General features: G+C 36.6%; 2 protein-coding genes across 2 annotated transcripts in view; both read right to left on the bottom strand.

Moving 5' to 3' along the window:
• LOC107754305 (serine/threonine-protein kinase WNK4-like) overlaps positions 1–5562 on the bottom strand; it is a 62218-nt gene extending 56656 nt beyond the window's left edge. The window contains exon 1 of the mRNA XM_016570700.1: positions 4596–5562. Within this exon, the coding sequence (XP_016426186.1) occupies positions 4596–5234 (639 nt within the window). The 5' untranslated portion in view covers positions 5235–5562. The remainder of the gene's footprint in view (positions 1–4595) is intronic.
• Positions 5563–10127: 4565 nt separating this feature from the next.
• On the bottom strand, positions 10128–10990 carry LOC107754312 (cytochrome c oxidase assembly factor 3 homolog, mitochondrial-like). The gene is made up of 2 exons (XM_016570706.1): positions 10708–10990; positions 10128–10334 (listed from the first exon to the last, which is right to left on the bottom strand). The coding sequence occupies exons 1-2, from the start codon at positions 10880–10882 to the stop codon at positions 10228–10230; spliced, it is 282 nt and encodes a 93-aa protein (XP_016426192.1). The 5' UTR covers positions 10883–10990; the 3' UTR covers positions 10128–10227.
• Between the last annotated feature and the right edge of the window lie 772 nt (positions 10991–11762).

Raw genomic sequence — 11762 nt, forward strand, 5'->3', positions numbered from 1 at the left:
TATATATATATATATATATATATAAATTATTATTAAATAATTATATGAATAAAAATAATTTTAAATACACGTATCATATGCATATATAGAGAATTTTTACCCAACATCAGAATATAAGAGAAACCTTTTCAATCCAATTTTAATGTATTAATAAAGCTTTTTTAATAAAACTTTTCATAATAATTTTTAAAAAAACCACAAAATGCCACACAAATAACAAGTAAAAACCTACGGCTCTCTACAGAAAAAAGTTCCCTAAAATGATTCAACATATATACAACACTAGTCATGGGGTCTTAAACACACATTTAAGGGTGTCAGCCATCATGAAAGAGAAATCGCTGAGCAAAAGACTTCAGTCAATCCCATTAACTGCATTAAGTCTCAAAGCAAAGCTTGTCTCATTTTCACAGAGTGTGGAGCCATCCTCAGTGGTCATAAGCCACTGTCACCATGGCAGCTCTCCTCCACCAGACGACCATTTAGCAAGGTAATTAAGCATTGCATTCTGGGTAAAATAAATGTTCTACTCTTTCAAGAGGATTAGCTCAATGAACGCACCACAGGCAGTAAATGGCACAATCGAAGGTGTGACGAGCAGGCAGAAAAATGAACTGCGGGATAAAGGGTTGCTGAGGAATGGCTTTCTCAGATAAAACTGTGAGGGGCAAACAAGCGCTCTGTGAATGACCGGAGGCCGGCAGTCTGGGAAAGTCACAAAACCACTTTCCTGCCCATTCACAGGATTAACAAGCATCCTTTTCTAACGAGACAGACAACATGTCATGCGAGTACAACAAAAGAGTCCAAGTGCTGCTGACAGCACTGTCAGCAGAACAATCAATGCCTCCACTAAAGCTACACTTACTGTAGTTCACCCAAAAATGAAAATTCTGTCATCATTTACAGTTGTTCCAAGCATTGACGGTAGCCAATGACTTCCATAGTTTGGGAAAAAAATGAAAGTCAGTGGCTACCAGCAACTGTTTGGTTACCAACATTCTTCAAAATATCTTCTTTTGTGTTCAACAGAAGAAAGAAACTGATACAGATTTGGATCAACTTGAGGGTGAGTAAATGATGACAGAATTTTCATTTTGAACATTGAACTATCCTTTTAAGATTTTTTTTTTTTACTCAAATCCAATATTTTGCTATATCTGCCTGAATGCATCAAGGAAAAAGAATAAAATAGCCAAAGAAGCATTCATCAGTAATTTACAGAGCACCGGTGTTGACAGCAGTTTTGTACAAGAAAGGTGCCACTGGCAATGAATGATGATGATTGTAATGTGCATCTGCACAGTGATGAGTGAAGTTAAAGAAATACATGAAGTCTAAGCTGAGCTCTTTGTATAGTACTGTTTTTCAACTGGTTTTCTACAGAGCCTAAATTTTGTGATGACCCAACACTGTTTATCAAACAAAATAGTTTATCATAAAAAATAAACAGAGATCAGTTTAATTAGAATGAGAAGAAATATGTAAATAACATACAGTTGTGGTCAAACTTTTAATCAAATGTCAAACTTTAAATCAAATGTGACTTTGCAGTATCTGCAAAATGTTAATTATTTTACCAAAATAAGAGGGATCATACAAAATGCATGTTATTTTTTACTGACCTGAATAAGATATTTCACATAAAAGACGTTTACATACAGTATAGTCCACAAGAGAAAAAAATAGTTGAATTTATAAAAATGACCCCATTCAAAAGTTTACATACACTTGATTCTTAATACTGTGTTGTTACCTGGATGATATAATGCTGGGTTTTTTTTTTGGCGATAGTTGTTCATGAGTCCCTTGTTTGTCCTGAACAGTTAAACTCCCCGCTGTTCTTCAGAAAAATCCTTCAGGTCCCACAAATGCTTTGGTTTTCCAGCATCTTTTGCATATTTGAACCCTTTCCAACAATGACTGTATGATTTTGAGATCCATGTTTTCACACTGAGGACAACTGAAGGACTCATACGCAATTATTACAAAAACTTCAACCGCTCACTGATGTTCCAGAAGGAAACACAATGCCTTACGAGCCAGGGGTGTAAACTTTTGAACAGAATGAAGATGTGTACATTTTCCTTATTTTGCCTAAATATGTTTTTTATCATTTAGTACTGCCCTTCAGAAGATACTTACATGTTTCCCAGAAGACAAAATAACTTCAATTTACCCTGATCTTCAAATTCAAAAAGTTTATTAATGACTTAATGCATCTCGTTTCCTTCTGGAGCATCAGTGAGCATTTGAACTTTTTGTAATAGTTGCATGTCCCTCAGTTGTCCTCAGTGTGAAAACATGGATCTCAAAATCATACAGTCATTGTTGGAACGGGTTCAAATACACAAAAATGCTGGAAAACCAAAGAATTTGAGAATAGCATGCATTTTGTAAGATCTCTCTTATTTTGGTAAAATAGGCCTAATTAACATTTTGCAGATACTGCAAAGTGTATGTAAAATTTTGACCACAACTGTAGCTATTTGTGAGTATGTCTTCCCAAATAAAATGTAAATAAAAATAATAATAGTTAAAAAATTTTAACATGAATATAACATTAAGTAAAAATATGATAATCATAACTGCAAGTGAACCTGTATTGAATGTCGTCTGGGTTGTGTTTTTTTTCAGAGGCATAGCTTTGTTCATTCTTTTCGAGGATGACAGTATGTCACCCAACCTGCTCATGTTGGCATCTGGCTAATTTGGTTAACTTTTACCAAGTGATACCTGAAGAGTATGGATATTCAACCTTTGATGTCAACAAAAAAATGATATGGAAAGCAATTTATCCTCCCTTTAAAAAGCTTTAAAAAGCTACAGTTCATTACATTTTATTATTTGCATTTAGCACTGTTTCCTTTCTTGAACAGACCTACAACCCACCAAATGAGAACCACTATTAGATCTAGTGGGATTTATTGAACTAGCCAAAATCAGATTTGTAAAGTATTGTTTAGAATCACATTTGTGCTGTGCACATTCATCTGTACTGTGAACATAGCATGTTTTAGTATGCAAGTTTTTGTTGGAAAAATGTACTTGACCCCAGCAATTTGCCTAGTACCACAGCATGTGACATCTTGCATATTGCACCATAAGGACGCCTGGGAGAAGGTCCAGTGCCCAATACTCAGGTTACCTGTGATGGTGGATATAATAGCCAACACAGCTTTAAGCACTGGAGAAGAAGTTTCCTAATGCACAGTGAAGTATTCTAGGTTTTGGATTCAGTGTACAAAAAATATCAGAACACATCTATACTTATACCTAAAATGAAAGATATATCAAACTGTGTACATTCCATTCAATCAAGATCAATTTGTAAATTTAAAAATAACAGATCCAGCAGATTTCATCCACATGATTTTATCAAGCATTGTGCTGCTCATACTACAATAATAAGCTACCAGAGGTGATGGACCCCTTCATACATCCTAAAAATCACTGAAACCATAGATTCGAATGACTCGTTTAATCAGAATTTAGAATCTGAACTGTCCGCATTATAAACCGTGTTTGACAAACCACACTAAGTTATCAAACTAGATGAAAGTTCAAACTTTCTTAAAAAAAACATAACTGTCTGAGGTGAAAATAAAAATAGGTTAACCCATCTATATTTAACACTAAAACATTCAACGACATAACCTTGAGCTAGTCATGCCTGTCTTAAGCCTCGCACATTAATCAACCTATTGACACTTCACATGATGAGCTCTTGCCTCTTAGGATGAGATAATGCAGTTTCAGTATGTCATCTGTAGCTAAATAAAAATGTGACTTTTTAGAAATCCACTGCCTTGATTAGACTGTAATGTCACATGCTAATGAAAACTGCCTTGCAAAGTAAGCTAAAACATGACATCAGTGTTACTCTCATTTCCATTGAAGAACAGATGCATCTGATTACTAACCGTGCAAAGATAACAAATACATTCGTCCATTCATCATAGGGTGAGTTTAGATATCAGCGGGGCGCAGTCATTGTATGACAAAAAGACTATCTAAATACTATCATAACTTACTCTTGATATTTTATTTACATCCTTTCTTATCCCCCCTTCCTCATTATCATAAGAGTGTGAGACCATACAGAACACTTCCTAAAACACTTGCTGGTGCTAACTGCAAGATTCAGTATCACTGACTGTCTTACCTGGTGACCCAATAAATGATCCAATGCACATCTATGAACTTCTACATACATTTACTGATAATAAAAGAATTACTGCTTGAACAATTCGAGATGGTCCTCACTGCAGAACACAAGATCCAGGGGGCGAGGTTGGATCCAGATCCAACTCCTCCCACCTTACATATACCTAAACCTACCCGTCTCCACCCCCTGATCCCTAAACCCACCCATCTCCACCCCTAAACCTACCATCTCCACCCCCTAGATGTGGATCCAACCCCGCCCCCTGGATCTTTGTTCTGCAGTGAGGGGCTACTGGACAATTCGACAGTTAACTGACTAGGGGCGCCATACGGTAATTTGGGTTACTCGAGGCGAACCTCAACCGACTGCGTCTAGACTGACCGAAAAGTTGACCCCCATGAAAGTAACTGAACTTTAACCTCCTTACCTGCAGTTCACACCAAGCAACCTCCACGGTGGTCTCCGTATCCAATCCTTTGTAGACTGTCTTAAAGGACCCCCTTCCGATCTCAATGTTGAATTTCAGAAATCTTCCATCAGGTGAAGTCGCCACAGCTTTAGTCTCAACCTCATCCTTTTCCTCCTGCTCGCGTTTACTCTCAAACAGGGCTCTTGACAAAACAGCTTTCTTCTCGGTGCTTTCATCATCGGAGTCCGAGCTGGCATCAGCCTCCTGCGCGCTGGGCTCCTCGCTGGCCCAGGTATCAGCGGGTCGCGGGTCCGAGTCTTGCGTCTCAGGTGGAGAGCTGGAGGCAAGTGACACTGGAGGACAAGAGTCCGTCTTTTTCTCCTCGTTGGTACTTTCCGATAAAATATTGTCGGCTGACCACGAAAGAGTTTTTGTCAGAGATGCGATGCTCTCTTGGGGCTCAACGTCCATGGTGTGGAGTTTGTTAAACCTGTAGGCATTTCTCCTGGAGTTCGCCGAGTGTCTCCTCCGTCTCGGCGGCAGGCGCGCTGGAAAGAACGAGTCCGCGTCAAAACCAGCAGGCAACTTCGGGAAGCCAAGACTAGCCATGTCAACCTCAGCCAGTGACATTGTAGTAGATATCTGTGTAGTTAACATTAAAATTGCAGCGCGTAATATAGTGCATTACATGTCTTTGCCTTTCATAATGTCTCCATAACAACTATGCGTTTACATTTAGCCCCAAAATACTCTCCAAACCATAACAGCAGTTCAAGAACGAACTTCTCCAGGAGCGCAATGCAGATTATATAAACGTATAAAAATCAACGCGACTGTAAAATAAATGCGAACGCAAGTTAACGTTCTGTCGAAATATTACGCAAGCAATCAACTGTAGGTTAATAATTCGGTTATTTGAATAATTAGAATATCACGGCGTGAGGTTCGAGCGCGTCCACGGAGCGCACGCGGGTGCCTTCGCTTTCCAAACGCAAGTGTCTAGTACGCTACGCTACTCTGCTGCTCTGGTTGCTCCTCCCCGTGGAAAAAAACACCTTAGTAATTAGTCTGTGAGGGCCCACTAACGGTCAAGCTACAATGCCATAAACGTAGTCTCTCACGTCTCAGATAGATTACAGCTGTCTATTATGGCAAGCTGTTGAAACATTTATTCTTTAAAATTGTACTATTGTTTTAATTCATAACTGTTTTTAAAAGACTAGTAATTCTAATATTGACAAGTATCTTTCACTTTCACAAGGTTCACTGCATATTAGTGCTTGTTGCCAAAGTGACTATATCAAAGGAATAAGTACTAGTATTTTATATACATACATATATATATATATATATATAATTTATTATCATTAAGAAAAAAGTTACTTGTTGGGTAAAGCAAATTACTACTATAGCTAATAAATAAGTACTACTGATTAACTGAATAGAAAATAGTCACCATGTACTATAATGTAATGAATAATTTCTAGTGAGCTCAAAATATCAAAATTACTAGTAGCTAATCTAAAATAAAAGCAGAAATAAAACATTCTATCAAAGATTTTAGTTTTAAGGATGTTGAAGCTGCTTGCCACATGCTATTGCATAAGTTACTTTGGGTTTATCTGTTGCAAGATCATTAGAGTCAATAAGTTAAACTCAATGCAGGGAACCCCAGATCTTTGAAATCATGAAGCAGTGAAGTCAAGAAACGGCTGCTTAATGCAAGTCCAAAAGGCAAGTATCAAAACCTCTCCATTTAAAAGTGAATAAACTGAACAGATGGAATTATTTCTCTGCGGTTCCCATGAGATTGATTAGTCAGAACCCTTAATGACATTCATGTTATTAGTCAAGCTTAAAACTGTCATTCTGCACTGAGAATGATTCAATCCTGCTGTATTCCATTAGCCTGAAGCACATGCAAGAATATAACTACATATTTAGGATGGAGGAGACTAAAATAATTTAAGAATCGGTATACGAACCTATCAGTCATCCACTAATCTGAATATCAGGTAGGACACCCCCCCCTCAACCCCCCAAAATGTGGTCATGACCCCACCATCATTTTACAGTAAGTAGCTTGTACATTACAGAAACTAATAATAACAGATCAGCTGATGAGCAGTATCAGTTACATAAACATAGATATCAGGCATAATTAAATCCTCTTCACAGCATGTTGATATAAGCTCAGACTTGTGCCACACATCAGTATCACTCTAGCGTAGACATAAACATGACTGTCTAAGAATACAACATAGTGCATGACAAATGTTTATAATAGGTTTATGTGACGTGACTATTAATATTATCCTGTTCACTTACAGCATGCATGCATCATATAGCAATGCAGGTAAACTGCTTGGTTTATTCTTTATACTTTTCTGCAGCAAGTCATTTATCTCTATAGGTTCACAAACGGTGGCTGTTTGGAGCAGCTTCCATCTCTCTCACTGTCAGTGTCTTTATTATGGCTTCGTTTCCTAGCAATGAGCTGATGCCCAATTAAAGAACATGGACTGATTGTGATCGCAGACAAACGTGAGGGTCTAGCCGCTCAAGGTCATTTGTTTTCAACAGCGTGTGTTTAAAATAGTGGCTTAAATTGGCTTAAATACTCTAAGGATAAACTTTAAATTGCCATGTTCTATCAGTCGGCCACCGAAGAGGTTTTATCCATAGCGGCAGGTGACTTAACAACAGTGTTTACCGTGTGTATTTTAGACAACAGTGATAACAGGAGCGCTGAACACTCACAACCTGTATTCAAACACTGGACCCCATAGACTTTGACAGTATGAAAAAAATACATGTTTTAAAAAAATTTTTTTTTAAATATGTAATTTTGCGTTCCACAGGGAAGAAAACAAAATCATCAGGTTTGAAAATGAGGTGAACAACATGAGGGTGAATAAATTATGATAGATTTTTTTTTCATTTTGGGTGAATTACCCCTTTACAGCAGTTATCAGGCTAGTCTGCAACCTGAACAATGCACTTAAAATGTGATCTGAAGGCTGTTTGTGTACCGTTTCCTGACAACCATAGTTATTTTCATTGAAGGAATATTTCACCCAAAAATTAAAATTTTCGGACAATGCACTCACATTCAGGCCATCCAAGATGTAGATGAGTTTGTTTGTTCATCGGAACAGATTTGGAGAAATTTAGCACCACATCACTTGCTCACCAATGGATCCACTGTAGTGAATGGGTGCCGCCAGAATAAGAGTCCAAACAGCTGATGAAAACATCACAATAATCCACAAGTAATCCACACGACTCCAGTCCATCAATTAACATCTTGTGAAGTGAAAAGCAGCTGTGTTTGTATGAAACAAGCTTATCATTAAGGCATTTTAACTTTAAACCATCACTTCTGGCCAAAATACTAGTACATAATTCATAATAATGATTCCTCCAGTGAAAAAGTCCATCCACTCTTGTCCATAGATATATTTGTTTAAAACTGTTTTGGATTATTCACGCTTGTAAACAGTACTTGATCTGTGCATATTTCTTTCACGATTCAGATGTAAATCTAGACTCACTAGAATAGAGGGCTCGTATTTTAGCCATAAGTTAAAATGATAGATAGTCTATAGATAGTCTATATGATTGATTTATTACAAACATGCAGCTTTTTGCATCACAAGATGTTAATTGATAGACTGGAGCTGTGTGGATTATTGTGATGTTTTCATCAGCTGTTTGGACTCTCATTCTGACGAAACAAATTAAATTTGAACAAAAACAAACAATAGAAACAACAAAACAACAATAAAACTACTATAACTACATTTAAAATGAAAATGGAAAACATAAAAATAAAAATAAAATGTAATTCAAAAAATGAACAAAACTTATGCTATATCATTGATACTAAAACAACACGGCAGACAGCTTTGCTGGAAACTTTCTAAAAGAAATCATGTCTCTAAAAACAATAAAGAAGATTTGAATGTGGACCAGAATGGAAATACAGATGAGCTTGTATGGAGCAGATATGTTAGACCCCTTGAGCGTGATACAGCATGGCTAGTGCCTGAGGCTCTGAACAGCTCCACGTGACACAAACTCAAAAGAAGGACTTGTGTCTGTGTGTGTGTGTGTACACTTATCAGTATAAACATATTGCTGCTCTGTGAGCAGCTGGGCCTCTCAGCCTCCACTCCGTACTAATCACCCCCTCCCCCTGTAAAACTTTTGCCGAATCATATTTCATATTAAGAACAGCTTGCTGGATTGAGAAACAAGATATATAATCATGCAACAGAAGCGGGTTATGTGAGAGAGTTGATGTTATTCTCACGAAATAGTGATGGCCTCCATCAGCTTTCTGCCCTCCCTATTTATCTCAGTACTCGGTCTGTGTGAAGGGCATATGTTCAGAACCAGGTAGATTCTTGAAAAGAGTAACAAGCTTCCAGCAAACGAATAAACACTGGGGATAGTTTAGCTCCATAGAGGAGTCATCCTATGTATGCAGCGCACTCTTAAACTAACTCTGCATTTAAAGGAATATTCTTGGTTCAACACAAGTTAAGATCAAGCCATCAATATATATATGTATCTTTGTTGATTCTTGTTTAATATTCATGTAACAAATGAGCTATAAATTTGTTTAAATTGTTGTTTTGTGTCATTACAGGGTTTGCATGATTGCATCATGACAACAAAATTGTAACTTTGCACAAAGTCAATAAGCATTTTTCTTTCTTCAAAATAAAATAGTTACATGCATGATTCGTATTGTTTAGGTCTTGTTAAAATACTGTTTTAATAGTAAAACCACGTTTCTAGATTGGCCCCCATTCACTTCCATTCTAGGTGCCTCACTGTATCCCAGATTTTTGATTTTCTTTAAAGAAAAGGAGGACAAATCCAAAATGAATTTAATCAAAATTACACCACAATTAATCTTAAATGTGTGCAGCCTGGAATATTCCTTTACAAATATTTTTAGAGTGGAGAAAGTTATATTTAACATAGCTTTATGGGATAAGGTTTTGCAGACCTTAGGATTGTTAAAAACAGTATGTACAATTTTCAATATGACATGATCAATGTATGACATTCGTTATGATATTCTCCAGATTTCTCTGAAAATCCAGCCTTCTATATCGCTAGTCAATTTTTTCTTGAGTGACTGGAAAGGTACAGTGTGTCCTGTAAGCTTATCAAGCTATCCCTGTATACTGTATAAACAAACGACCTCCTATCGCCTCCTACTAATGTGACTTCACATACTGCCATCTAGTGGAATACAATAGAATACTATAAAATGGACAGTTCTGTAATGTAACTAGATGAGTCAGTTGGAAACAATAGCCAATATATATATATATATATAGCCTATATACACACACACAAAACCGATCAAATTCAATATTAATTTTAATTTTTTAAGTCACAGCAAGAACAAAATATATAAATATATAATGAAATAATTCCTTAGTAAAAAAAAAAAAAAACCCCAACAGTTAACAAGTTCATTAGGGCATTTTGCTTTGTACCATATCATGTGGCCACAGGAAAATATGTTCATTGATACTGAATGCAAGAGATCCACAGTCTCACACATCAAGACAAATGTTAACTGTCCTGCCAACATTGCAAAGTTGGCATCACTGAGACAGAGGAGCATCTAAGAGTTGGCCCCTGTCCGAGGCCCTTTCATGACGAAGATCTTTGCCTCATCATCAATCTCTTCCATGATTTTCTCCTGCCTGACTGAGAGAATGGTGTAGCTGACTGATGGAGTGATACAGGGGTTAAGGCCATTACATCACACAATTAGAGATATAATGACTTATTATTAATTGGCTTGATTGATTTGTAATTATTAATAGTGGGTGGGTAGGCATTCTTTTATAAAATTATAATTATACCATTTTGGTAAAGGCTGAACAAACATATATCCCTATTCACCTGAAAATCTGCTAATAACATTTTACAGAAACACACATTTTTACCATACCATACATAAACATCTATCTATCTATCTATCTATCTATCTGTCTGTCTATATATATATATATATATATATATATATAATGATGTTTATCACTTATATAAATAAACCAGTTGAGGCTGAGCAGTCATGTCATGAAACTATGCAGGATACATAGGCCCACCACAAAGGCTCCGATGGTCAGGCCCGTGATCAAATTACGGCTCCGCAGTTGTTTTGAGTGCCTCTTCCAGTATTCCAGTTCCTGCTGTCTTTTAAGTAGCTGTTTCTGAGCAGGTGTAAGAAGTTTTGGCGCAGTTGAGGACGCGTCCGGAGTCTTTCCCTCCATGTTTGTCTCGTGTTCTGTGACGTTATTCGCTGCACCAATCAATTAATCCATATGAGGAAACGTCAGATGCCTCGATGCGAACGACCAGGAGGTGTCGCTCTAACTCCGAGGAATAGGCTGTTTTTCTGGGACTTTTCACTCTGTTTATATGACAGATATTAAATTAAATTGAAATTCACAATTTATTCCCCGAAGGGAAAATATCTAACAAAATTTAGTTCTGCACTTATAGGGGAGAGCGGGGCACAAAGTAACACTTTTTTACTTTCTCAAATTGTGTAAATCCACACGGGGTTCAGAGTATAATTGTTTTTATCCACAGTAATTTCACACTTGTCTAGTACAAATATGTCGCTTTGTTTAATAATTACAGTGTATACGTTTTTCTTTATTTACCCTCAAAAATTGGAAGTGAAATGTGACAACATGCCCCATAGGTGGGGTACATTGTAACAGCTGAGGGGCACGTTGTAACATGACCATATGACAGCTTAAAATATTATCTGATCTAATGAAAAAAATATACAAGACAAACTAAAATATTTTGTCAATAAAATAAAATAATTATTTATTTCAAATAAAATAATGGCGTTTTTTAAGAATTAAAAATAATCTGATTTTGGAGTTTGACAATGAACACATTGCAACCATGCTTGAGACGGCCCACATAAACGAGCCAAAATGCTTTACATGTCTTGAAATAATAATTTCTTAACGTTAAACATTGACTGTCAGTCTTTATTCAACTGTTTCTCGTCGTTTATCATTAAAATATAGGCCTTCTTACTTAAATTTACTATAAGACTCTCATTTTAGTCCATAAAAAGACATAGTTCTAAACATAATCATAGACCGCTTTAATGCATGTTTTTGTGTTTTA

This window comes from Sinocyclocheilus rhinocerous, unplaced genomic scaffold, assembly GCF_001515625.1.
Source record: "Sinocyclocheilus rhinocerous isolate Xijiao unplaced genomic scaffold, SAMN03320098_v1.1 scaffold832, whole genome shotgun sequence".
Classification (NCBI taxonomy): Eukaryota; Metazoa; Chordata; class Actinopteri; order Cypriniformes; family Cyprinidae; genus Sinocyclocheilus; species Sinocyclocheilus rhinocerous.

Bases quoted from the DNA above. Each gene is read 5' to 3' on its own strand.
- LOC107754312 (XM_016570706.1), bottom strand. From the start codon at position 10,882: ATGGAGGGAAAGACTCCGGACGCGTCCTCAACTGCGCCAAAACTTCTT. The intron at 10,335-10,707 runs GTATCCTGCATA...TCACTCCATCAG, and splicing joins AGCCTTTGTGGTGGGCCTAT to TCAGCTACACCATTCTCTCA.